The sequence below is a fragment of the Lepidochelys kempii genome, chromosome 7 (assembly GCF_965140265.1).
Source record: "Lepidochelys kempii isolate rLepKem1 chromosome 7, rLepKem1.hap2, whole genome shotgun sequence".
In the NCBI taxonomy this organism is placed as follows: Eukaryota; Metazoa; Chordata; order Testudines; family Cheloniidae; genus Lepidochelys; species Lepidochelys kempii.
This window is the reverse complement of record NC_133262.1, coordinates 32,186,655-32,214,635: the sequence shown is the minus strand read 5'-3', so window position 1 is coordinate 32,214,635 and position 27,981 is coordinate 32,186,655. Positions and strand designations below refer to the sequence as shown.

The following is a 27,981-nucleotide window of genomic DNA, read 5'->3' as shown; positions in this document are numbered from 1 at the left end:
CAGATGGGAAACTGAGGCCCAGAGAGGTTCAGTGATCTGCCCATGTGCACACAGGGAGTATGTGTCCAAGCCAGCAACAACCCAGGGATTCTCCAGCCTCACTCTTCAGGCTTGGAGCTGGTCACCAGTGGGAATGAAGAAGGACTCTGCCTCGGGCCAGGATTGCACAAGGTTTTGGTCTGAAGCATCCTGAGGTCACGAAAGACCCAGTCCAAATGGCCAGCCTTTCTCACATTTACTGGTATAAGTAGGAGACTGGGAGTCAGAACTCCTGGGTTCTGTTCCAGCTCTGGGTGGGGAGTGATGTCTAGTGGTTAGAGCAGCAGGGCTGAGAGTAAGGCTGCGGCCCATTAACTCAAGAAGATATAAGGCCATGCACACCAGCTTGCTAGGGTGACCCGCGACCGTTCACAGCAAAGGCCCGAGGAAGCAGTAACTGCAGGAGGGGGCCCGGAGGGGAATTTCCCCCAACTTCCTATTTCGCAAGTTCCTGAACACCCGCTGAGTAAACAGCAACCGAGGTGGGGGCTGGAGCTTCCTGGGAGCTGCTGTCCTCTTCCATGGTGGGGGCTTAAATAAAGCTGGAGCAGACGGGTGGATGGCAAAGGGCATAGGCGGTGAACGCGGCTGCTGTGCAGTATCTCCAGCACGAATCCTCGCTCCCTCAGGGTGAGTAGAGGGTCTCATAGGGATGGGGGAGATGCTGGGTGGGAGGGGAAGCTCTGCACAAGGATAGAGCAGGGTGCCTGCAGTGCAAGCTTCCCGGTCAGCATGCCTAGGTGCTGCCTTCTGAGTATGGCTGCTAGAGGGGAGCTCTGACCCTGTGGTCCTCTGCTGAGATGAAGGGCCAGTTATGGTCACCTGTTCCCTGGGAGCTGAGCTGAGACTGGTCACGCTCATTTTTCATATGCTACTGGGCAGTCGTTGGTCACTGCCAGCAGTCACTGCCCTGGAGAGGGAATCCAGTGGGCTCCCCATTCCCTCAACCGCACAGTGCCCTGTACCCGATCCCTGAGATAGCCAGGATATGAGGACATTGATGGGAGGGAAAGGCATGCTCAGCTACCCTTGAGAGCCTCCTGGCTTTACTTGTGCCTGTACCTTACAGCTGTAGCGCACAACAGAAATGGGTCTAGAATAAAATTGCTAGAAGTCTAAATAATGAAATGGGTGAACTGGAGTGCCTCGTATTAAATGAGGATATTGATATAATAGGCATCACAGAAACTTGGTGGAATGAGGATAATTAATGGGATACAGTAATACCAGGGTACAAAATATATCAGAAGGACAGAACAGGTCATGCTGGTGGGGGAGTGGCACTATATGTGAAAGAAAACATAGAATCAAATGAAGTAAAAATCGTAAATGAATCAAACTGTACCATAGAATCTCTATGGATAGAAATTCCATGCTCTAATAATAAGAATATAGCTGTAGGGATATCTTACCGACCACCTGACCAGGAAGGTGATAATGACTGTGAAATGCTCCGGGAGATTAGAGAGGCTATTAAAATAAAAAACTCAATAATAATAGTGGGGGATTTCAATTATCCCCATATTGACTGGGTACATGTCACCTCAGGATGGGATGCAGAGATCAAGTTTCTTGACACCTTAAATGACTGCTTCTTGGAGCACCTAGTCCTGGAAACCACCAGAGGAGGCAATTCTTGATTTAATCCTAAATGGAGCACGGGATCTGGTCCAAGAGGTGAATATAGCTGGACAGCTTGGTAATAGTGACCATAATATAATTAAATCTAATATCCCTGTGGCAGGAAAAACACCACAGAGGCCCAACACTGTAGCATTTAATTTCAGAAAGGGGCCCTACACAAAAATGAGGAGGTTAGTTAAACAGAAATTAAAGGGGACAGGGCCAAAAGTGAAGTCCCTGCAAGCTGCGTGGAAACTTTTTAAAGACACCATAATAGAGGCTCAACTTAAATGTATACCACAAATTAAAAAACCTAGTAAGAGAACCAAAAAAGAGCCGCCGTGGCTGAACAACAAAGAAAAAGAAGCAGCGAGAAGCAAAAAGACAGCCTTTAAAAAATTGAAGTTAAATCCTAGTGAGGAGAATAGACAGGATCAGAAGCACTGGCAAATGAAGTGTAAAAATACAATTAGAAAGGCCAAAAAAGAATTTGAGGAACAGTGAGCCAAAGACTCAACAAGTAATAGCAATTTTTTTTTAAGTACACCAGAAGCGGGAAGCCGGCTAAACCACCAGTGGGGCCGCTGGACGATCGAGGTGCTAACAGAGCACTCAAGGACGGTAAGACCATTGCAGAGAAACTAAATGAATTCTTTGCATTGTTCTTCATGGCTGAGGATGTGAGGGAGATTCCCAAGCCTGAGCCATTCTTTTTAGGAGACAGATCTAAGAAACTGTCCCAGATTGAGGTATCATTAGAGGGGGTTTTGGAAAAAAATTTTGATAAAGTAAACAGCAATAAGTCATCAGGACCAGCTGGTATTCACCCAAGAGTTCTGGAGGAACTCAAATATGAAATTGCAGAACTACTAACTGTAGCCTGTAACCTATCATTTAAATCAGCTTCTGTACCAGATAACTGGGAAGGAGAAATATACCTCACCAATCTACTAGAATTCTTTGAGGGGGTCAACAAGCATGTGGACCAAGGGGATCCAGTGGATATAGTGTACTTAGATTTTCAGCAAGCCTTTGACAAGGTCCCTCACCAAAGGCTCTTATGCAAAGTAAGCTGCTGTGGGAGAAGAGGAAGGTGCTCTCATGGATTGGTAACTGGTTAAAAGATAGGAAACAAAGGGTAGGTTTAAATGGTCAGTTTTCAGAATGGAGAGAGGTAAATAGTAGTGTCCTACAGGGGTCTGTTCTGGGACCAGTCCTATTCGACATATTCATAAATGATCTGGAAAAAGGGGTAAACAGTGAGGTGGCAATATTTGCATATGATACAAAATTACTAAAGATAGTTAAGACCCAGGCAGACTGCGAAGAGCTACAAAAGGATCTCTCAAAACTGGGTGACTTAGGCAACAAAATGGCAGATGAAATTTCATGTTGAGAAATGCAAAGTAATGCACATTGGAAAGCATAATCCCAACTATATATATATATATATATAATGATGGGGTCTAAATTACCTGTTACAACTCAAGAAAGAGATCTTAGAGTCATTGTGGAGAGTTTTCTGAAAACATCCACTCAATGTGCAGCAGCTGTCAAAAAAGCGACCAGAATGCTGGGAATCATTAAGAAAGGGAGAGATAATAGGACAGAAAATATCATGTTGCCGCTATATAAATGCATGGTTTGGGCCCACATCTTGAATACTGTGTGCAGATGTGGTCGCCCCGTCTCAAAAACAGGTATATATGAATTCGAAAAGGTTCAGAAAAGGGCAACAAAAATGATCAGGGGTATGGAACAGCTTCTGTATGAGGAGAGATTAATAAGACTGGGACTTTTCAGCTTGGAAAAGAGATGGCTAAAGGGAGATATGATTGAGGTCTATAAAATCATGACTGGTGTAGAGAAAGTATATAAGGAAGTATTGTTTACTACTTCTCATAACACAAGAACTAGGGGTCATCAAATGAAATTAATAGGCAGCAGGTTTAAAACAAATAAAAGGAAGTAATTCTTCACACAACGCACAGTCAACCTGTGGAACTCCTTGCCAGAGGATGTTATGAAGGCCAAGACCATAACAGTGTTCAAAAAAGAACTAGATAAATTCAAGGAGGATAGATCCATCAATGGCTATTGGACAGTATGGGCAGGGATGGTATCCCTAGCCTCTGTTTGCCAGAAGCTGGGAATGAGCGACAGGGGATGGATCACTTGATGATTACCTGTTCTGTTCATTCCCTCTGGGGACCTGGCACTGGTCACTGTCGGAAGACAGGACACTAGGCTAGCTGGACCTTTGGCTGACCCAGTAGGGCCGTTCTTATATTCTTATGTTCTTAAATTGGGAAAGAAAGAGAAGTTACCTGCTTGTGACCCCCAGATTGACATCTCTTGCCCTGCAACCTGCTCAGGGCAGTCCCCTTTTAGATATCTTGCTATCTCTGTATAACACCAGTTCTCTGCGGGCGTTGTTAGTAGTAGGAATCACACCTGGAATCTCAAGCAGGAACCTCTATGCCTGGGCTAAGAGACAGCTTTATTATGCCTGTAGCAGCCTCATCAACCGCTATATATCTCCCAGCCATCACTGGCAGGTGCTAGCGTGCCGCACAGAATGGGTGTGGGTTGTATCTGCACTTAGCACCACTAGCAGGCACAGTATAAATGTCCCATTACAAGAGTGGGTGCTGTGGAGTAACATCGTTCTCACTCTTTGGCAGATTCCACCATGCTCAGACACCTTTGTCTCCTAGCGCTCTGGCTCCTGGGCTCTAGTGCTGCCCTGGCTGACGTTCGGAGCTGTCATGCCTCCAGGGTCCAGGCTTCAGTGGTCTCCAGCTGCCAAGCTCAACATCATGAGACGCTGCCGGAAATTGACCCATCCACCCAGATCCTTCTGCTGAATTTCAACCTCCTCTCCAACATCTCGGCCTCCTCCTTCCCCAGGCTGGAGAGGCTCAGGAAGCTGTCTCTGGGATGTCAGCTAGGGGGATCACTCTCCATTGGAGAGAAGGCCTTTCAGAAGGTGGCCAATATCACATTCCTGGACCTCGGGGGCAACAGGAAGCTGAGCCTCCAACCCACGGCCTTGGCTGGCTTGCAGCAGCTCGAGGTGCTCCTGCTGGATGCCAATGGCCTTGACGAGACTGTGCTGGAGAGTGGCTACTTCCAAGATTTAGTGTCCCTCAAAAGACTGGATCTCACAGGGAACCAGATAAAGAGGCTGAGACCCGATTCCTCTTTCCAAGGCTTGAAGCTGCTGGCTTTCCTCCAGCTCCGGCTGAACAGGATCAAGACAATCTGCGGGGAGGATCTGACTCACCTCGGGGGACGACACCTGTCTCTTCTAGATCTCTCGTCCAACCTTCTGTCCTATAGGAACCCTTGGTACAACCACTCCTGCCCCAGTCCCTTCCGCAACATCACAGTGGAAACTCTAGATGTCTCCTCCAACCCATGGGATGTGGGTAGTGCTGAATGGTTCTTTAAGGTCATGGCGGGTGCCCAGATATGGCATCTGAAGTTACAGCACTCGGGGGCCATTGGGAGGGGGTTTGGGTTCAATAACCTGCAGGGCCTCTCTGCCAGCACCTTCTCAGGGCTCAGCCGGAGCAGGGTCCTCTCTTTCGACATGTCTCACGGCTTCCTCTCCAAGCTGGGGCCTTTGGTCTTCTCGGGTCTCCCTGAGCTGCGCGCGCTGCGCCTGGCATCCAATCAGATCCACGAGATCTCTGGGGAGGCCTTTGCTGGATTGCAGCACCTCTGGACCCTGGACCTCTCCCACAATCTGCTGGGGGAGCTGAACACGAAGACTCTCCAGAGCCTAAGCTCTTCCCCACTGCTGCACCTCAACCTCAAGTCCAACCACATTGGGGCCATCCAGCACAATGCCCTGGAGGGACTGAGGACCCTGCGGACGCTGAATCTGCAGGACAACGCCCTCTCACGCATGCTGTCAGGGCGGCTCCCTGCCCTGGAGCACCTGCTGCTGGGCCAGAACAGGATCAAGGACACCTGGGGAATTGGGAAGCTTTCCACAAACCTGACCTTCCTTGACTTGTCTTCCAACCGCATGCAAGACCTGAGGGGACTCTGGAATGAGCTGAGGGGCATCCCTGCCTTGCAGTTCCTAAACCTTTCACACAACCTGATCTCAAGGTGCTCTGAGCGCCAGGACATAGCCATGCCCAAGCGCAGTCAGCTCAGGGTTCTGGATCTTTCCCAGAACTCCCTGAATATCATCTGGAATGCAGGGGGCTGTGTGGATGTCTTCCACCATCTAGACAGGCTGACAGCCTTGAATCTCAGCAGAAACAACCTCCAGACCTTGCCTGAGGGCCTCTTCCAGGGGCTGGTGTCTCTCCAGGCTCTGGACCTGTCTGGGAACCTCATGGCCATGCTTTCTGATGGGTTGTTCCAGGATCTGCGCTCCCTGCAGGTGCTAGGGCTGCAGAGTAACCCCTTGGTGACCCTGTCACCATCTGTTCTTCAGCCACTCCAGGCACTGGCATTCCTGAATCTTCAGAAGGTCTCTCTGCTTTGCCACTGCAGCTTGCAGGACCTGGAGACTTGGCTGCACTCCACCAACGTGACCCTGAGTGCTGGGAAGGAAGGGGTCACCTGTCTTGTACCCACCCCTCCCTTCCCAGGAATGCCCCTCCTTTTCTTCACCCAAAGCAGCTGTGTCCAGTAGTACAGCCCATGCTGTGCCCAGCTTTCCCCAGCATAGGATCCCACCTGTGTGGCTTTAAAAGCTGTTCCATATGCTGTGCACTTGGCACTGAACTGTGATACTTATGTGATCACAGGCTGCGATGCCCAGGCACCTGCAGCTGTGAACCGGTTTCCCAAAGGCATAAGCACAGCCTGGACTAGGAGTCAAGGCATCTTGGTTCAACTCCTAGTTCTGGGAGTAGAGTCTAGTAGTTAGAGCAAGGGGAAGGAAGTAGGGTCTAGTGGTTAGAAGGATGGGGCTGGGGTGGGGGGTCAGTTGTATTCCTGGTTCTGGGGATGGGGTCTCATGGATCAGAATAGGGGGGCTCAGAGTCATGACTCCTGAGTTCTGTTTCCATTCTGTGGGGTCTAGTGGGTTGGAGCAGAGGGCTGGGAGTCAGGCTCCCTGGTTTCCAGCTCCAGGAGGAGAGAGGTCTAGTAGTTAAAGCAGGGGTGTTGGAAGTCAGGAGTCCTTGGTTCTATTCACAGTCCTGCCCCTGGCTATACAACCCTGTACAACAATTCTCCTTTGCCCATCTTACAGTAGAGGCATTGGGAGATTTCATAAATCTCTGGGGTGTTATAAAGTGCTCGGTGTCATCACCTTTATTCTTCTAATGCCTGTAGAATGGGTTGAAATCCCTTATAGCTCCTGGCATGGCAGAAACTATGCTTTCTCAACCCTGGAGGATTATGGGTACACTATGGGCATTAGGCAGGGTCTGTTTAGCACAGAGGCAGGTTAAATCACTAGCTACACTCCAGTCACTGGGGTCTTGTCTTTCTTAGGGAACAAGGTGTGATTTTAACACGTTAGCCCATATCTGTTAACTAACCCTGTTGACATGTTGAAATCATAGTGCAGACCAGGTGAGCTGCAGTTTTAACACGTTAGCTTGTCAAGGTAAACCCATATTAAACCTACAATCACTTTGCCTATACTAGGATTTTAACATGTGTTTAAAAACACACCTTTTATCCTTACTTAGACCAAGGGATGCGCTCACCCAAGGGGAGTGCTGGTATTATTCATTATTCTTATATTGTGTTAACGTAGTGCCTAGGGATCCTAGTCAGGACCCCTTGGTGCTGTACAAATACAGAACAAAAAGTCCCTGCCCCTACTTCAAAAATGACCCACAAGGCAGTGCGCTGGACACTGGTACACCTACTCACAGTGCAGTGTCCCGTTTGCTTTCACAGCCTCTCACAGTGAGGCTGCGTGGTACTGGCAAAGGCCATGCTGGTGACACTGGAACAGCAGCAGCTGTATGCTGGCAAAAATACTATTGGTAAAACTTTCAAGGGTGGATGTGGCCTTAGATTGCAAGCTCTTTGGGGCAGGGACCATCTTTTAGTTCTGCACATGTACAGCACCTAACACAATGGGCTCCTTTTCCATGACTGGGACTCTAGATGTCATCACAATAGACAACATAATTAATAACAATGTATGTAGACATGGTTGGGGCTTGCATATGGGAGCTGGGATTTTGTATGAGTGCTATTTCCTAAATGGTCTCTCTGAAATAGCAGTGTTGATTTTTTGTTGTTACCTTTGCCAATAAAACCTCAAATTCTTAAATGCAATTTTAAAAGAACACAATAGTCTGGATTCATAGAGCCTGGAATGTGCCAGGGCTGCAGGGAGAGCTACAAAGACATGGGAGTACAAGGGTTTAAGAAAGGAAAGGAAAATCAAGTAGGGGGAAAGCCAGCAGGACACAGAGTTTGTCTGTGCAGGAGACCAAGCTTTCTCAGCAGCCGGTCCAAAAATGTGGAACAAAATCCTCTGGGAAACAAGGACCATCCCAACCCTCCTTGACTTCTACTCCTAGTGACAGGCTCACTTCTCCAACCAGCCTTCTCTGACATAAACACAGAACAGTGTGGACAAAGACACAATCCTACCTAAACAAACCACTGCACGCAGGATTCTCCCCCTGGGGAGAGGATAAGAGAAAGAATGACCCCCATGGGGCAGATGTTAGTCATATTACATAATGCAAAGATACTACAGTGATGAGAGTGGGATAAGAGCCTGTATAGAACAGAAAACTTTATCTCACTGCTAAGAATAGGTTCCTGCTATTCAGCTCTGAATTTCTCTCTTGTCAAATTCAGCCACTTGCTCCCAGCCACACCCCTTGAATGCCCCTCAACAAGCCCGTCATTTGTCTCAGCCTTTGTCCCTTTCCATGCCTCTCAGTCAGTTCTGACCCAAGCTTAGACATATTTAGCAATTTTTATTCTTAACTCATGAGTCAGTCCCTCCTGCCATTTTTGGCTGTTCTTCTCTTAGAGTATCTTCCGATCTGACATCATTCTCTCTGGCAGAACGGGGACCCAGAAGTGAACAGAGTTCCTAGAGCCACACAGAAGGGCTGTCTCTGCCTTGCTTCAGGCCTATTTGGTCCCCATGTATGTGATGAATCCCCAAAGGAAATCCATCTAGTAAACCAGAAGTCCTCCCGCTCCTCAGAGGGGAAGGACAAAAAAATCCAACATGGGAATCAACTAATTCTGGGGGGCAACAAATGAAAAAGACAAGAATGGGAGTGAGGGTTGTATGTTTACAAGCAGAGTTCCAGAGGGGGACACTGCGCAGAGGACCCCGAACAGAGGCCATTACTTCTCAAAAGAGTCCAGGGAGCTAATGGGCACTGCCCAGAGGAACTCTGCCCAGAGACATGAATGTGCAAGTGCACAAATTGGAGCCCCACAGTCATGTTTGCAAGGAACCCCCCTGTCCTACCCCCTCTTCCTTGGTAGATACATGGCCAACTCCAAGAGGAGGTTGATGAAGAGGTCCTGTGACTTCACGTGACCACGGATGGGGAGAGTGTAAATAAAAAGGTCTGGAAAAAAGTGAAGCCAGAACCTCAGCAAGAGGTTCTGGAGGATGCAGGAAAATGGCTGCAACCTGGTGCACAGTAAATATGAATGCGTCAAGGTCTCCCTCTCGCCACAAGAAAAATAAGCGTTGGGGAGTCTGAAAAGTACGTCAGCAATGTGTCTGAGCTCATGGCTCCATGGCGGAGCTGCCAACCTATAACACCAGTGGGCTGTGGAACCAAGGTGGAATACAGGCTGGCCCACTGCGGCTCCTAGCCCTCCACAGATGGCAAAAGGACAGTTCATATCAGGGACAGGACAGAAAAGCGAGGATAGTTTGGAGCTCTAGCTTCTGTAGTTGTTCCTGTGATGCAGCTCGGAAGCGGAGCTCCTGTGGGAGGTTTGAAGCAGCTGGCTTGCAGGGCAAGGGCCAGGGGATACAGGTGCGTGGGGAACACCCTGCTGCAGGACTCACTCAAGGAAAGATAAAGAGGCAGGGGGCAGGGCAGCCTTTACATCCTGGAGCATGAGGTGGGGGACACATGGGGTGGGCAACTCCATACATTCAGCGAGTGTACAGTATCCACCTAGACCTGCTGACTGTAGTCCAGGAGGTCTCCGACTTTGGTGTCACCAGCCAAGACCAATCTCCTGTGCAGCGAGGTCACCTCCTCCACCTCTGCCACACAATGTAGATTGTGGAACCAGGGTTCAACAGGGAGTTGACACCCTCGGTAGCCACAACGGATCCAGCTGCAGAGGCCAACTTCAAGGTATTGAGGAGGTCCTGGTAAAAGACCAGTGGCTCAGAGGCATCTCGAGGGAGACTCTTGGCTGGAGTTAAAAGAGCTGCCAGTCATATCAGAGCCCTCAGAGGCGGCACAGGAAGGCGTGCCATAACTGGCTCCGTGTCGGACTATGAGCTCTAGAAAGGAGCCTCTGCAGAGCCTGAAGACAGAATGTATGAACCTGGCTGTGTATACATACCAGGCCCTACCATCCCTCTTCCAGATGGAGGCTCAGGACACCTAAAGAGACCCAGTGCTTCCCTGGTCAAAAGAACTCCAGGACCTTCCTCTGGAAGTGGAGGAGTGGACACAGGATGTTGAACCAGTCAGGGGTGCTGGAGCTCTCCCAAAAGTGGCTCCCCACAGCTGCTGCTGAGACTCCCCAGCCAGGCTCCATGCTGGCATGGCCAGGGAGGGGCACTCGGCAGGAAGAGGAGGGGAAGGGGACAGGGTCTGCCCAGGTGACAAGTGGACGGGCCAGGCCCCCTGACTTTCAAAAAGTGGGAGGGCCCTGCCCGGTTCTGGTGCCTCTGGAACCAGTGACAGAGCATGGACAGGACCAGCTAGTTAACAACCAGTGCCCTTCCCCCAAAGGGAAAGGTACCGGAGAAGCCCCGCCCATGCCTGCAACCTGTCAGACACTCTGGCCTCTAATTTTCCAGCTGGGAGGGATTGAAAGGTAAACAGCCAGATAGAGCGGCAGATCCGCACTGCACTGGATGCCCGGCTTCAGGACAGGAAACCTCTGGGAATGAGAGTTCCACGTGGGGGTGTCTGCCCAGGGCCATCCAATCCCTGCTCTGTGCCCAGAAATAAAATCAGTATCCCAGCTGCAGCTTGGAAACTGCATGTGTTGTGAGTGGAACTGCTGCATGCTCTTTGGTGGGGGGCCTCTCTTTGTGCAGTGCTTAGCACAACAGTCCTAGGAACTACTGCAATATAAATAATAACTGGCGAAAGAGGTTCAGGAGGGACGGAATTTGGTGTGGCACCAGGGTCTCAGGAACACAAGCTGCGGTCAGGCTGAGGTTACATGCACACAAACATGAGAGACTCAGAGTAAAGCACTGGCCACTCAGCAGGACTCAGCAGGGTCTGTTTCCTACACACATCTCTCTGTTGCTAAAGAAACACCCTGTGATGCTGAAAGGTGCTAATGGTGCCAGATTCTTGCATCCCAAGACAATCACAGCCCTAGGTCAAGCCATTGGCTGCCCCACTCAGCCTCCTTCATGGGCAAGAGGAGGAGCAATTAAACCCCTCCATGTAGTAAAGACAGCTGCAAACAATGGAAGCGACCCCCAAAAGCAGTACTAAGGCTGTCTTTACTGCTAAAAAAGGGTGTGTTTCTACAGTGAGCTAGCTAACAACTGGGGAATTAGCTCAAATGGCAGAACACTCACTTGGCACGTGGCATGTGACAGGTAGCGGGACAGATGCCCATTTATTTTATTTTATTTTATTTTTAGATGTGTCGGGATGGCTAAGTGATCCAAGGCACCAATTCTCTTGCCCTGGGTATTCAGGTTGCTGTGTAGAAGCATGGGGTCAAATCTCACTCCTGACACACCTCTTAAAACAGAGCAGTGTGGCCTAGGGGATAAGGGCATTGGCCAGGGGCTCAGGAGAGCTGCGTTCGGTTCTGCTGGGTTACCTTAGGCAAGTTGTTTCCCTGCTCTGTGCCTCAGTTTCTCCATCTGTAAAATAGAGATAATGATAACTACTTGATAAGTTTATGAACAGGAGTATATGACATAGTTCTCTGCAACAGCAGCGACTGAACTTGTTGATCCAGGAGGTCCCTGCCATCCCCATGAATGTTAGTTGTTTTGCTGTAAAACGCTATGGGGACAAGGCTCTGTAACTTTCACTGTAATGCAGATAGGCGACACCAGATTGGGGAGATGGTGTTGCTACATTGGTAAAAACTGGCTATGTCTTGTCTCCACTAGGATTTTACAGCAAGGCAGCAAATGTTCATTAGTTATCCCGCTGTAACACCCCTCCTTTGACTGACAGTGAAGACATAGCCTAGGCTGCATGGCAGGTCACAGCCAAGCCAGAGAGCTGAGGGGTTTCCCTGATGGCAGACACAAAGACTAGGAGATTGGATTGCCTGTGTGTGCTGGAGGCAGGAAGCCAGGAGAAGCAGTTGTGAGCATGACCCTGAGAGGAAGCAGAGATGCAGGGCTTCTTGGGCACAGAGCCTGCTGAAGAGGCAGACGTGGGGATTTCGGAGCAGGGAAACCACCTGCTGTTGTTGATTCCTACTCTGTTCAGGGCAACAGGACTTTGTGTGCATTCTTTGTGATTGCAAGATTGCACCAAAGAACAGACCTGGCTTGTATCATCAGTTCCTCTTAATAGAAACAACCCTGCAAGGCCCTAGATTCTAGCAAAACCACACGGGCCAAAGAAGTGACAACTGCAGGGAGCCTCTGCCAAAACAGCCCCAAACTGCACCACCCGACTGCCACATCCTACCCTTTGCAATCCTGTATCTAAGCTAACTCATTTGTAGGGCCCTACCAAATTCACGATCCATATTGGTCAATTTCACGGTCATAGGATTTTTAAAATAATAATTGTCATGATTTCAGATATTTAAATCTGAAATTTAACAGTCTTGTAATTGTAGGGGTACTGACCCAAAAAGGAGTGTGGGGGGGGGAGGGGGGGGTTGTGGTACTGCTACCCTTACTTCTGTGTTGTTGCTGGTGGCAGCACTACTTTCAGAGCTGGGCATCCAGCCAACAGTGGCCACTCTCCAGCCACCCAGCTCTGAAGGCGTGCAGAAGGGTGGCAATACCGCAACACCCCTAAAATAACTTTGTGACCCCCTGCAACTCCCTCTTGGGTCAGGACCCCCCAACTGAGAAATGTTGGTCTCCCCCATGAAATCTGGTCTTTGGTGTGCTTTTACCCTCTACTATACAGATTTCACGGTCCATGATGCGTTTTTCATGGCCGTGAATTTGGTAGGGCCCCAGTCATTTGGCTTGCCCTGCATACGAACACTTTGGTACCGCCCATGGCCTGATCCTATTGGGATCTGGGCTGCCCATGGCCTCTTTCTGTGCTGCAAGACTCCTGGGATGGGCAAGGCAGCCATTGCCATGACCACAGCTCCTGGCCAGTAAGAAGAGAGCTTAGGGAGCTTGATCCACCCACTTAGTTAGTAAGAGGCTTGGAGTCATCGTGATAGGCCAGAAGCTCTGGCTTTGCCCCTCGCTCGGCAAAGCTCCCTGCTCTCAGATTGGATGTTTGGTGATAGTAACAGGCGGGGGACGAGCTACAATTAGCTGGCGTGACAACAGCTGCTGTGGGTTAAAGGGACAGGGGGCGTGGTGTGGCGTATGTATGGGAGGAATCTGGAGTCACTGCTAGCACCTATTGTGTGTGCTTTGGAGAGACGGACACCGGGTTGTCAGGTAGGACTGTGCGGCAAGGGGGAGCATAGGTTAGTCACACAGAGGCGGGCAGCAGGCAGAGATGCAGCTTGACATTGCTCAGAGCGTTAAAGGTGACCGATGCTGCTGCATTTCATATGGCTGACAAGACAGTGCAGTCTTGTGCAGCCACCGGCAACAGCCTGTGAAACCAAGAGATCCCCACCAGGAAGGGGGTTTCTGGAAGAGTTGGAAATTCTTCCCCTTTTGTGAATTTAGAGGCTCTGAAATGCAAGTGCTGGGGGCCTGAGCTGCACATTGCCCAAACTTTCCCCTTTGTGCTCTGATGCCCCTCAATCCCAACCTGCGTTGCAATCCTGGACTCCCCTCACGTGCCCTGTTGGTGCTCCTCAGTATCAACCTGCAGCCTCACCTGCTATTCTGGTTCTGGCCTCCCGCCCCCGCCAATGCCCCTCTGTCCTGGCCTGCAGTCCTCAGCTATTCCATTCCTGGCCTCTGCACCCCGTATGCAGCTCTGCCAATGCCCCTCTGTCCTGGCCTGCAGCCCCCTGCTATTCCATTTCTGGGGTCTTCACCCCACATGCAGCACTGCCAATGGCCCTCAGTCCCGACCCGCAGGCCCACCTGCTGTTTCCATTATGGATTCCTCCCTCTCAATCCTGATGCGCAGCCTCCCTGCTATCCCTTTCTACAAACATACTTTAAAACAACAAAACCCTGTTCTGCCAGATGACTAGGAACTCCAGAGCAGACAGGGCTGTTTTCTGTCTCTAACGCTATTGCTGAAAGCATTTCCAGGTCTTCTCTTAGCCAGCAACCTCATCTTTCCCTTAGCTGTAGACCCACATTCAGTGCCCTGCTCTACCACAGGCTCCCTGTGGGACCTTGGGCAAATTGATTAGGCCCAGATCCTCAAAAGTATTTAGGTGCCTAACTCCCATTGACATCTGTCCTCCATCACTACACAGGAGTTTGATGCTGCTCATATCTTATAAACCTGTGGACCTCCATGCTACTGGATTTTACTGAAGCAACGAGTAAGATTAAAAGAAAAATGAGTGGGAGACATGAATGACCAGGAGGGGACTGTCAAGAACCATGGGGCTGAGTTCCCTAGCTGAGGCTGGGGCTAGCAGGGTCAGCCTTCAGACAGGTTAATGGGCTTCAGCAAAATCACTTGATTGGCCAGGCCGTTCAATTGGCTGAAAGAAGCCAACAATTCTGCATTTATGCTCAACAACAGCACAGCTTAACACTTATACCTGCAGCTGCAATTGCTCTTGTGCACAGCTCGCCAGGGATATTAGTTGGCGTCTCCTTCGTGGAGCTGTGAGCATGGGCATGTACCTGGGATGGTTCACCACCTCCCCTGATACCTGCCCCTTCGGTGGTGAGAGGGAGACCCTGGTGCACATCTACTTTGAGTGCGCCAAGTTGCAGCCCCTTTTCCGGCTCCTCCTGAACCTCCTCCTCAGGTTCTGGCTGCACTTTTCACCACACCTCCTGATCTATCTGTGGCCCCATGAAGTTGCAAGACCTCCTCGTTGACCTCCTTCTGGCATTTCCCACGGTGGCCATTCACCATACCAGGAGGAGGAAGCTGGACGGGGAGGTGCTCTACAACTGTGAGATCTATTTCCGATCCTCCCTTAGGTCACATCTGTGGACAGAGTTCCTCTGGGCCGCATCCACTGGACGCCTCTGAGGAGCAGTAGGCATTGTCCGAGGTTCTCTGCTTAGCATTCCCCTCTGGATCCCTGCTTTTGACCCTGTGCACCTCACTCTCATTCCTGTTTTTTCATTTGTTGTCCCCTGAATTCACTTGAGACTTGGGCCTAGTAGCTCCTCCCCATAGGCTGCGGGGAGGGGCCTTTAGATGTGGGCAGGCGGCGCCCCCCAGAGCCTCAATAGGTGCAATTGCTTCTGTGCCTGCTTGCTCCTGCCCTGTTCTGGTCCTCCTCCAGTCCACCTGACCCTGCATCCTTGCCTGGCTTCTGCTCCTGGCTCTGATTATTGGCTTCAGATTCTAGCTCTGACCATTGACTCCGGGTAGTGGCTTCTGATTCTGACATTTGGCTCTGGCTCCTGGTGCCTGTTCCCCAGTCTAACCTCTAGGGTAGACTGCCCACATCCTGGTCCTGACAGGGGGTGGGTTGCCAGCAAGAAAAAAACAATCCAGGCTAAGCAACGTAAGAGTCATGCCCTGTTCCCTTCCCATGATCACTGCACAGGGGCTGGAAACCTCAGACTCTCAATTCACCTCTTTGTAGTCCTGTGACAACTCCAGCCCCAGCAGCATAACATAGGCCTGGTCTACACTACACGGTTAGGTCGATGTAAGCTGCCTTGCATCGACCTAGCTGTGGAAATGTCTTCATTTAAATTTGGCTCACCCTGACGTAAGTGCCTCTCTACGCTGCTTTAGTAACACCACCTCCCCAAGCGGTGGAGAGTCAAGGTCAATGTAATTAGGTCGATGCAGTATCAGTGCAGACTTTCATTGACTGTGACTGACTTTCAAGAGCCGTCCTACAATGCTCTGCACTGACAGTACAATTGATACAAGCGCCCTGGTGAGGACGTGCACCGCCAACACAAGTGATTTAATACCTGTGGTGGCTGTATGCAGATGTAAGTTAGGTCGACATAATTTTGTAGAAAGAAAAGGAGTACTTTTGGCACCTTAGAGACTAACCAATTTATTTGAGCATAAGTTTTCGTGAGCTACAGCTCACTTCATCGGATGCATCTGATGAAGTGAGCTGTAGCTCACGAAAGCTTATGCTCAAATAAATTGGTTAGTCTCTAAGGTGCCACCAGTACTCCTTTTTGCGAATACAGACTAACACGGCTGTTACTCTGAAACCTGTCATAATTTTGTAGTGTAGACATGGCCATAGGCTAAACATCCAACCCAGATCAGTGCAGGCTCTCTCTGACCCTCCCGCTGCAACCACTGTCAGCTGAGAGTGGCACGTGCTAATGACCCATGTTCTGTCCCATAGGTCCGGGATCCACAAGAGCCTCTCCTGAAGGAGGAAGTGACTGCAGCTTGAGAGACTTCCTGTGGGAAGAGCTTTGTGTCTCTGGAGCACAAGGATGATGGATCGGTATAAGATCCCACGCACCAAAGAGTTGGAGTTTGGAGGGCCCCTGGGTAAGGCGAGAGGGTGAGGGCGGTTGGAAGGCAGTGGCTCACATACCCTGAAAGGCAGGGCAAACTGGAGCTTTGCTTCAGGGCCGTGCTATGCAGCTACATGGTTAGAGCAGGGTTGGTCTGGGAGTCAGCACTCCTGGGTTCCCAGCTCTACCACTGACTCACTGTGTGATCTTATCTCTCAGGGATGCTGCTGCCTGTCACTCACCCACAGTTCTGATCACCCTGGAGACCTCGTCCCTCTAACCTTTCCTTCCTCCCTCCATAGGAGCCATGATCCTCATCTTTCTCATGCCAGCTACTGTCTTCTATCTTCTGCTGACATGTCGCACTGAGCAAGCCAGCGTGCTGAACTTCCCGCCCCCGCTGCCACCACTGAGCACCCTGTGGAGCCCCCACACCTTCCTGCTGCTCCTGGCTTGGGTGGGACTCCAGGCTGCCCTCTACATGCTGCCTATGGGGAAGGTAATGCCGGGTCAGCCTCATTGGAGCAGAGGGGAGGGCAGGACATCCCCTTCCCTGCTGGGTGCCATCTGCCTAATGGTACCTGTTTGGCTGCCCATGGGGGGTCAAGGGCATATGTGAATTGCCTGGGCCACGGGTTGAGCCAGTTCATGGCCAGCTGGCTACACCATGTAGGCAGAGACCTGCCCAAACTCAGTTCATCTACACAGTTGTGAACTGAGGCTCCAGGGAGGGTATCAATGAGAGGAGTTGGAGTCGAGACCAGAGAGACTAGTGCTAACTGGTTCTGTGGCTTTCCCCCAGGTCACAGAAGGGATCGTCCTTCGAGACAAGAGCCGGCTCCAGTATCGCATTAATGGTGGGTGTTGGGTTTGGTGAGGGAGGAGAGATCGACTATGACCTGCCCCAGAATTTGCAGCCAATCACATCACTTACGGAATTTTCTCATTGTAACAAGTAATAGTATTGGGGGGGAAGTGCTGTCTATTGGGTCTGAGCAAGGGGCTAGGAGTCAGGACTCCTGGGTTCTATCCCCAGCTCTGCCACAGATTCCCTGTGTTATGTTGGGCAAGTCCCTTCCCCTCTCTGTGCCTCTGTTTCCCAGAATAACAGTGCACTGTGACTCGCGGATCCTCGGCTAAAAAGCCACAAACTGTTGCTTTATCTAAGCAGCCTGTGTCCTGCTTTCCTTCCTCCCGCACCGCAGCTTTCCATGCGATGGGGGTCACGGCCCTGGTGGTGGGGGCTGGACTGGCAGCCGGGCTGCGCCTCAGCTACATCTATGACCACTTCCTGCAGTTGGCTTTCTCGGCCTTGCTGCTGGCCTTCGGCCTCAGCTTCCTCCTCTACTTCAAGTCCCTCTTTGCCCCAGAGACAACACTGGCGCCAGGTGGGAACTCAGGTGAGCCCTTCCTCAGGTGAGCATGGGGCACACAGACACAGGAATGATCTTGTGCATGCAGACACATAGACGTGTGCACATATGCATGTGTGAACACACACAGACATGTGCACACTGACAATTGTGCATGCACTAACACATAGACACTCTTCGACACACAGGTCACACCTGGTGTGTCACGGAGGGTGCAGGTGGGAGAGCAGCCAGTGATGCCAGTCAGGGTAAAAACAGCCAGGACTCTACGGAGGTATCTGATCAGTTGATGCAGGTCAGAAAGGAACCACCCTTGTTGTAGGCAGTTTAACCTTCCAATGAAGCATCCAGCAACAGCACCCATTGGAAACTAGACACATCCAGATCTAGCACAGCAGGGGTGGGGGATACCAGGTCAGTGGGATGGGCCCCCTGGACTGATCTGGAGTAGCAGGGAGGGGAGCATACCAGACTAGATGGACCCACTGGTCTGATCTGAGGCAGCAGGGGGATACCGGGCTGGACAGGCCTACTGGTCTGATCCAAGGTGGCAGGGAGAGGAAAGGGGAGTAGCTATTCCGCCTTGAGGTGCCTGACTTGCTATTGATCACACAGGGAATCCTATCTATGACTTCTTCATGGGCCATGAGCTGAATCCACGCATTGGCTCCTTCGACCTGAAGTATTTCTGCGAGCTGCGGCCAGGCCTCCTAGGCTGGGTAAGTGGGTGGGATTTTAGGGCTCCCTGCTGCAGAAAGACCTTGGACCCATGGCTATAATGGCCTTGCTAAGGCAAAGGATAATCGGAGAACCTGCTGCAGGAGAACACTAGTCCCGAGGGAAGGGTTGCAAGGGGGAATTTCCCTCCCTCCAGATGGCCATGTGTAGCAGATACTATCCACAGCCAGAAATTCCAGCCTAGATAGACCCATTAGTCTGACCAAGCATGGCAGGAGGGGTGAGGAATACCAGACTGGATGGGCCCATTGGTCTGATCTGGGGCAGCAGGGAGTATGGGATGCCAGGCATGGGTGGGCCCATTGGTCTGATGCAGGGGTAGGGGTAAATCAGGCAGGATGGTCTTGTGCAGGGGCTAGATATGCCTTTGGTCAAATCCAGGGGAGCAGGGAGGGGAGGATACCAGGCTAGCCTGCCTCAGTATGTCAGTGAGATATTCGGGGGTCTCACTCAAGGATGCCAATTAGGTAGGGCGGAGGAGGGGCTGCCACACCCCCTTCCCACCCCACCCACAATCCGAGTTTCATACAGGAGGTGTGCTCCCAGGTGGAGCTCTTAACTGCACATCATTAGTGTGGAATGTGAGTTCTGCAGAGAGGTGCTTCTCCCAGCTTGTGTCCCTGGGGCAGGGAGTTAGTGTGTTGTTTCCAAACACAGGCAGGGTGATTGAGATAAGAAAAGGCAAATAATTAAATTAAAGCTCTGGAAGTCCTTAGATGAGCCTGTAAAGCAGGTTTCAGAGGGGTAGCTGTGTTAGTCTACATCAGTAAAAACAAAGAGGAGTCCTTGTGGAACCTTAGAGACAATTTATTTGGGCATAAGCTTTCATGGGCTATAACCCACTTCATCAGATGCGTGGAGTGGAAAATACAGTAAGCAGGCATAAATATACAGCACATGAAAAGATGGGAGTTGCCTTACCAAGTTGGGGTCAGTGCTAACTAAGCCAATTCCATTAGGGTGGATATGGCCCATTCCAGCAGTTGACAAGAAGGTGTATCAACAGAGGAAAAATTATTTTTTGTAGTGGCCCAGCCACTCCCAATCTTTAATCAGGCCTAATTTGATGGTGTCAAGTTTGCAAATTAATTCGAGTTCTGCAGGTTCTCGCTGAAGTTTTTTTGTTAAAGAATGGCCACTTTTAAGTCTGTTTATTGAGTGTCCAAGGAGATTGAAGTGCTCTCCTACTGGTTTTTGAATGTTACAATTCTTGATGTCTGATTTGTGTCCATTTATTCTTTTGCATAGAGACTGTCCGGTTTGGCCAGTGTACATGGCACAGGGGCACTGCTGGCACATGATGGCATATATCACATTGGTAGAAGTGCAGGTGAATGAGCCCTTGATGGTGTGGCTGATGCGGTTGGGTCCTATGATGGTGTCCCTTGAATAGATATGCGGACAGAGTTGGCAACGGGGTTTATTGCAGGTGTTGGTTCCTGGGTTAGTGTTTCTGTTGTGTGGTGTGTAGTTGCTGGTATTTGCTTCAGGTTGGGGGGCTGTCTGTAAGCGAGGACTGGCCTGTCTCCCAAGGTCGGTGAGAGTGAGGGATCATCCTTTGGGATAGGTTGTAGATGTTTTAGTTGGGGACTGTAGGTGATGGCTAGTGGTGTTCTGTTACTTTCTTCATTGGGCTTGTCCTGTAGTAGGTGACTTCTGGGTACCGTTCTAGCTCTATCAGTCTGTTTCTTCACTTCCCCAGGTGGGTACTGTAGTTTTAAGAATGCCTGATAGAAGTCCTATAGGTGTTTGTCTCTGTCTGAGGGATTGGAGCAAATGCAGTTGTATCTTCGGGCTTGGCTGTAGACAATGGATCGTGTGATGTGGTCTGGATGAAAGCTGAAGACGTGTAGGTAAGTATAGCAGTCAGTAGGTTTCTGGTATAGGGTGGTGTTTAGGTGACCATCGCTTATTAGCACCGTAGTGTCCAGGAAGTGGATCTCTTGTGTGGACTGGTCCAGGCTGAGGTTGATGGTGGGGTGGAAATTGTGGAAATCCAGGTAGAATTCCTCAAGGGCCTCTTTCTCATGGTTCCAGATGATGATGATGTCATCAATGTAGCACAAGTAGAGTAGGGGCGGTAGGGGACAAGAGTTGAGGAAGCGTTCTAAGTCAGCCATAAAAATGTTGGCATACTGTGGGGCCATGCAGGTACCCATAGCAATGCCGCTGACTTGAAGGTATAAATCGTCCCCAAATGTGAAATAGTCATGGTGAGGACAAAGTGACAAAGTTCAGCCACCAGGTTTGCCGTGACATTATCGGGGATACTGTTCCTGATGGCATGTAGTCCATCTCTGTGTGGAATGTTGGTGTAGAGGGCTTCTACATCCATAGTGGCCAAGATGGTGTTTTCTGGAAGATCACTGATGGATTGTAGTTTCCTCAGGAAGTCAGTGGTGTCTCGAAGATAGCTGGGAGTGCTGGTAGCATAGGGCCTGAGGAGAGAGTCCACATAGCCAGACAATCCTGGTGTCAGGGTGCCAATGCCTGAGATGATAGGGCGTCCAGGATTCCCAGATTTATGGATGCAGGTGATGGTGGTGGGTGGGCGTTGAAGAGAGAATGCAGGGGACTTGCAAGAAATACAACCAAGCCCTCTGAGCCAAGGTTACATTCAGAAAAGGGGAAGATGTGAGGGGCAGAAGTGAAAAGAAGGGGCCAAAACCCTGGGAATGGCTAGCAGTGATATAGAGAAGTTCCCACTCCATCTGTGGTACTTATGTGGCCCCATCACCATAGTATCTGAGTGCCTCACATCACAGCCCCTCGGTGAGGTCGAGCAGTGCTGTTATCCCCATTGTACAGATGGGGGCACTGAGAGACTAACAGCCAGATCTTCAAAGGTATTTAGGCACCTAGTGGGATTTTCAAAAGCGCCTAGAAGGTTAGGTGCTTTGTAAACCCCACTAGGTGCCTAACTGCATCTTTGAGTGCCTAAAAGGCTTTGAAACTCTGTCCCTAAGGCACTGACCTGAGGTCATACAGGAAGTCATGGGCGGGGGAGGGGGGGTGTAGAACCCAGGTCTCTCAGGGCTAGCTCCCTAACCACTGGACCAACCTTTCTCTCTGCTGCATGCTGCAAAAAAGAGGCCTCTGATGCATGGGAGCAAAACCAAGAAGGCCGGTTCGCTGAGACCCCAGCAATTGGTCCCAGGGGATTGGGAAGAATGTCATAGCTGACAGTATGAAAAGCAGCACAGAAGTCAGGAAGGATGAAGAAAGAAAGAGGATGAGAGGAGAGCACTTAACTGCCAATGGCTGGCAGGTTCTGCCCCAAGCTGAGTTGTACAGCAATGCCTGCTATGCAATTTTAGGGCCTGTCTACAGTGGCACTTGACAGCACTGCAAATTTCTCGCTCAGGGGTGTGAAAAAACACCCCCCGGAGCGCTGCAAGTTTCAGCACTGTAACGTGCCAGTGTAGACAGCGCACCAGTGCTGGGAACTGTTCCCCTCCTGGAGGTCGGTTTCTTATGACGCTGGGAGAGCTCTCTCCCAGAGCTAGGCTGTGACTACACAGCCATGTTAGAGCGCTGCCTGCAGCAGTGCTCTAAACGTTGCTAGTGAAGACATGCCCGTAGATGTTAACTGAAAACCACTTTTTGTTCTGAATTTGAAAAAAGGAAGAAATGAGGAAGTGTTGTATGAGTATCAGATGTGATTATACATCAGATTCGTAGGGTTTCAGCTGTATTCAGGCCAATTCCAGAACAAAACAGAAATTGCATCCACAGAGTCCATAAAGTCGATGATTATTGTCATGATTTGTGTTATTCACTGGGCACCATCTGTGTGCCTAGCACTGTTCAGAATATGCCAGAAAATTTAGTCCCTGAGCCAATGCGTATAAGGTGTGTAACTCTGGATAAGATGGCTCTGATACTTACGTATGAAGTGCATAGTTATTGACCTCACGTGTTCACTGGGATGTTTATATCTATGAGTGGAGGCGCTGATGACAATATAAGTCTTACTTGATAAAAGACTAGAAGATTTGCCCCTCCAACTTTCTTTCAAGAGGAAGAGCTTCCCAGAGGAAGAGCTGTACCTTTTTATTTTCCTTTCCTGCCTGCGGTCGCCCTGATATACCTCAGAAATCTCAATTTTCCCCTCAACTTTAAAATGTGGAATTTTCTTGGTGTTTGATTTAAAATATTATCCGGTGAAAACAGCAACTCAATCACTGTAGTGTTATGTTTAAGACCCTTCTGGAAAGTAACTAGCCTTTAAACAGAAGTGAAAGCAGTGTTGCCAACTCTCATGATTTTGTCATGAGTCTCATGATAATTAGTGTTTTCCTTAAAGCCCCAGCTCCTGGAGTCAAGTGATTTGTGATGATTTCAGCCTTCATTCTTACAAGTTTCTAGTTCTTGTGGCTGTGGAGAAAGCTTCAAAATGTGACCCCAGTACACTTAAAGGCTCAAAAAGCAGAATATACATTAACCCCCCCCCACCAAATCAATTATTTTTACATAATCTCATTATTTTAAAGCCCATCTCATGATTGTTGGTGAGCCTGATTCTTGATTTTTTTTGAACATTTGGGGTTGGCAATACTATGAAAGTGACTTGAATGTGTTAGTTTCACTACTGCTTCAAGTCATTTTCTTGTCTATTATTTGTAGTGGGGTAACACCCCTAGAGCCCCAGTCAGGTGCAGTATAAACTCATGGGGGTCTTACCCTAATAGGATGTTTCCAAAAGTTAAATGATCTATTCCAAGCTTGATGAACTGCAAAAAAGTAATAGAAAGTAATGTAGATTACTTTTTACAGTTGTTTCAATTTTTGTATTCAAGAGTTTAGTTACAAATTAAGAATATACAGTAAAATTTTAAACCTAACCAGTGTCCCTTCAGTGACTTGACACAAGATGTCAGACCATGTTAGTATTAGAGCTGAGTGGGTCTAATATTTATTTAATTTTTTTTCTTTATATAGGAATTAAAAATTATTATCTGACAGGAGCACTGTATATAAGTTATTATCTGCAAAAAAAAACCCAAGAGTTTTTAGGTGCTCAAGTGGCCTCTGGAATCATGGTTAAATTTGCCCCTTCCCAAAATCTGAAATGGTACTCCTGGCCCACTCAGCAATCAGGTGTTTTTCTTTGGGCAGACAGGGTGCTGGGGGCAAGGGAAGGAGCAGGGAGGGAGGTCTTCTCCAAACTCCATCTGATTTCTCCCCTCCTGCCAGGCACTGGTGAACATGGCCATGCTGGTGAAAGAGACTGAGCTGCGGGGAAGCCCCTCACTGGCCATGCTCCTGGTCAATGCCTTCCAGCTGCTGTATGTGGTGGATGCACTTTGGAATGAGGTGAGTCATACCCACATCCCTGACTTAGCCTTGGCTTGGGATCTGCACTGGCCTAGGGGCTACAAAGGGAACCTTAGGGGAGGCCTCCTGGGTTCCCTTCCCATGTCTGGGAGGAGTGTGGAGTCCAGTGGTTCGAATGGGGGGGGCTGGGATTGAGGACCCAGCTCTGAGAAGGGAGTGGGGATTGGTGATTTAAAGCATAGATGTGGCCAGGGTGGATTGATTTAAATCAAAGCAATTTAAATAATTGATTGTAGTCAAGTTTTGCATTTGTACTTCATAGTTATTTTCCTAACAAAAGGTTGATTCTCACTGGTGGGTAATTATTAAAACATGTTAACTTGCAACCAAACATGTACCGAATTTAGTATAAAGTCAGGATTTCTTTTTGTTAACCAGCAGGACACAATATATCTATACACATTTATTTGAGCAATTATATAGCTTACTTTACATGTATTCTGATTCTTAATTTTTACATTTTTATTATGTTAGAAAATGATGAATGTTGTATTTATTTACAGTATGATGATTAATGTTTTACTTGCAATTTGTGTCCAGCTCTATTTGTATGGAAATTTAAAATTCAATAAAAAATCTCCAGAAACAGCATGTTAGGAGTTTTAATAAAATAAAACTATTTTGTGTGTTAATACACTTTAAAACTGATTGTATTAAACAAAGGAAGTAGTATCTGTAGTTAGTGAATTCAACTGATTGTTTCTGGTCACCATGTCATTCAAGATTTTAGAACTAGTAGATCTCTTCCTCTCACACATAGTTTTTCTTCATAGATTGGAATAGAAAAACTAACTTTCCTGTCTGTTCAACTCCCAGTTGATTTCTTAACTTTGAAGGAACTAGTCACTGAACTGATTTAGTTGAATAAAAGGAAATGAAATGGAAAATATTCTCTCTACACCTGCAGAAGAGACGACTGCCAATAGTTGAAAGGTGGTTTAGCGCTTCAACAAACTCTGATTCCAGGTGCCTAGCCAGTGATGTCAAGCAGTTCCACGTGTTCACTTTCTTTAAACTTGGCAGCAAACGTGTCCTGCCTAATATTGGGTGGGTTTTTTGTATTTAAATGATTTAATAGATTATAGCATGGTTAGGCCTTAGCATAGGTTGTCTGTTTCAAATTTAATTTTAAATAGATTTAGGGTTTTTTAAATATTTAAATTTTTTTAGCATTGACTTTTATCCATGCTGGATGTGGCTCCTCTGTGTCCTGCAGGAGGCCATCCTCACCACCATGGACATCGTACACGATGGATTTGGCTTCATGTTGACCTTTGGGGACCTGGCCTGGGTGCCGTTCATCTACAGCCTGCAGGCCTACTTCCTGGTCAACCACCCACAGAAGCTGAGCCTGCCCATGGCTGCCGGGATCCTCTTGCTCAATGGTGAGGCTCAGGTGATTCCCTCTCACACAGCAGACCAATAGGCCCATTCAGTCCCATATCTCTCCTCTCCCCCGTCCTGGATCAGACCAATGGACCCATCTAGCCAAGACCAATACGTGTAGTATCCCTCCCACTTTACCCCATGACCCCATCTATCAGAGTATCTCTTACCCTCACCCCCACCCTCCCTGCCTCACCAACCCTACAACGCACCTGACTGTACAATGGGGTGAAATCCCTTCCTGACCAGCCCCAAGCCACACCCTGAAGCCTGAGGATCGAAAGCCCTGCTCAATGTCACCCCCTGAGCCAGCATCCACCAGCATTGTCACTCATCCCTTTGTCCTCTCCAGAGAGATCTGTTTCCATACCAATCCATGGCAGAAGTGCCAGTATCCCCATGCCTAGAGCTCCCACAGCCTATCCTCACTCTGGTTCTCTTCTTGGCAGGTCTGGGCTACTGCATCTTCCGCAGCGCCAATTCCCAGAAGAACACTTTCCGCAGGAACCCCAATGACCCCAGAGTAACTGGTGAGCTGCAACCATATCTTGGACAGGAGTTATATGGGGGACATGGAGTGAAGGAATCTGGAGTGGGAGAAGAAAGGAATGCTAATGGAGGGTTAGGTAATGGGAGGGAGAAAATGGATGCTATGTGGGTAATGCTCTTCTCCTCCTCCCAGGTCTCAAAACCATCCCCACAGCCACGGGCCGGCGTCTCCTGGTGTCTGGGTGGTGGGGGTTTGTGCGCCACCCCAACTACCTGGGGGATCTCATCATGGCTCTGGCCTGGTCTCTGCCCTGTGGTGAGTCTAAATCCCTGCCTGGAGGGGGCCAGTGGAAAGGCTAGCAAGGAGGTGGTGGTGTCTCCTTCTCCTGCCCCAGCATCGGTGTCCCACTGGGACCTGTGCCTTTAGGGCATGCAGGACATACCCCTATTGCCCCTCTGCAATGGAGGCAGGGCAGCATCTCTTTAGCCCTCAGGGCAGTGGTGTCTGCCTTGGGGCACCCACTGTGTCTTCCATGAGCTACACAGAGGGTGCCTGCTCTGGCCAAACCTCCCAGCCATGTCCCAAGCAGATGAAACCAATATGCTGCCCCATACTCCAGCCACAGGTCACGTAGAAGGCGCCTGGTCTGGTTGGCCTGAAGTCCCAGGTGGAAGGCGCTAGTCGCACCTTCAAAGTGATGCCATCACTTTGATTATTAACGTGGGAGTGGGGAGGAATCTATGCCCCTAGACAAGCTTGCTCAGCGCTCAGGCTATCCACTAGAACAATTGTTCTCAACCTATTTACCATTGTGGGCCACATATGCAGCTCTCTCTGTTATGTGGGCTGCATCCACACAATATATATACTACCTGTAATGCCCTGAGGATGTCACATGGGCCACAGCTGTGTGCTGATTAGGCCACAAGCAGCCCATGGGTTGTGAACCATTGCACAAGAAGGTCCTAGAGGAAGGGCCCATGGCCTCCTCTTCTCATGGCCCATGTCTCTCCCACCTCCTCAGGCCTGACACACGTCCTGCCCTACTTCTACGTCTTCTACTTCACTGTGCTGCTGATTCATCGGGAGGCCCGGGACGAGCACCAGTGCCTGCGGAAGTACGGGCTCGCCTGGCAGGAGTACTGCCAGCGAGTCCCCTACAGGATCTTCCCTTACCTTTACTGAGACGCGTCCCAGCACATCATGCCCCATGCAGACCCAAGCACAACAGCTTACATCTGCCCACCTCTGCTCCTAAGGCAGGTAGGACGCTAGCCTCTGTCCTTACCACTGGGGCACGTTGTCATCCTCTACCGCATCTTTGCTGTGACACTGTCCATGCCGAGTCAGTGCCAAACACCCACTCAACCAGTCCCCAAAGGGAATGAAGTCCATCTCCCTGGAAGTGCAGGATTGTTCCCTCCAGTGTATTCCATGGAGCTATGCACTGTCTAGCTTTAAATGGTTCATATAATGCAGCTCGCAACTGGTCCCGGAGGGAGAGAAGATCATCTCATAATGGAGCTTTCTTGTTCGTTATGGAGTAAATCCAGACCCCAGAGCAAGTGGGGAGACTCTTCCTCCTTCTGAACATCCACAGTTGAAGTTGCTTTGACCAGCTGTGTCCTAAACGCCATCAGCCCTATCTGCACACTAATGCTCACTTACCATCACTGCTGCCCAAAGGCAGCTTGGGGCTACGCCGAGCTTTGCCACTGAACGCTAAAGAGGAACTGCGACCAAATCAAGGCAAATGGCAGTACCTAGGTGACAAGATGCTGCCCCCATGGAACTACAGATTTTGTTGTGGAGCTGCCTGAATTCACAGGAAGTGGATGGCTCATGGAAGCTGAACTCCTTATGTCTTAGAGAAGCTGCCACTCCACCCACCTTGTGCCTATAGTGAAATAGAAAGCCATTGTGCCACAGAGTGGGTGCAGAAATTGAACAGACTCAAGGTGCTTTGCAAACTGCTATGTGTGATTAGCAGGCGATGGTACTCTCTCCATCCTGGAGTCTAGAGAGACTCACACAACAAAGCTGGGTAAACACATGGAAAGTTGTCCACACTCATGGCCTTACACCAGAGGTGGGCAAACTTTCAAGGTACAGAAGGGGGCTCCGGGTTGGGGCAGGGCCTTGGGGTGCAGGTCCAGTTGGAG

The 27,981-nt window shown here is 49.5% G+C and overlaps 1 protein-coding gene across 6 annotated transcripts; it reads left to right on the top strand.

The window, feature by feature from the left end:
- Nucleotides 1-469: 469 nt before the first annotated feature.
- Nucleotides 470-27,981, top strand: TM7SF2 (transmembrane 7 superfamily member 2). 6 transcript variants are annotated; one of them, XM_073351884.1, is made up of 12 exons: nt 604-669; nt 1,588-2,283; nt 16,378-16,529; nt 16,798-16,994; nt 17,298-17,352; nt 17,701-17,895; nt 18,484-18,587; nt 23,803-23,922; nt 25,160-25,328; nt 25,779-25,859; nt 26,012-26,134; nt 26,844-27,981. In XM_073351884.1, exons 3-12 carry the CDS (start codon nt 16,472-16,474, stop codon nt 27,002-27,004), a joined length of 1,263 nt encoding a protein of 420 aa, XP_073207985.1. In that variant the 5' UTR covers nt 604-669; nt 1,588-2,283; nt 16,378-16,471; the 3' UTR covers nt 27,005-27,981. The 6 variants fall into 6 exon arrangements, with proteins under 6 accessions (XP_073207980.1, XP_073207981.1, XP_073207982.1 ...); XM_073351883.1 differs by lacking the exon at nt 1,588-2,283 and having other exon boundaries at nt 601-669; XM_073351882.1 differs by lacking the exons at nt 604-669; nt 1,588-2,283 and adding an exon at nt 12,913-13,393.

What these genes read in the sequence shown, in the direction of transcription:
- TM7SF2 (XM_073351879.1), top strand. Translation starts at nt 599, where the DNA reads ATGGCAAAGGGCATAGGCGGTGAACGCGGCTGCTGTGCAGTATCTCCA. An exon ending in CGAATCCTCGCTCCCTCAGG is followed by an intron (nt 670 to 2,212) that starts GTGAGTAGAGGG and finishes TAAGTACACCAG; the next exon opens with AAGCGGGAAGCCGGCTAAAC. An exon ending in TAACAGAGCACTCAAGGACG is followed by an intron (nt 2,284 to 4,346) that starts GTAAGACCATTG and finishes ACTCTTTGGCAG; the next exon opens with ATTCCACCATGCTCAGACAC.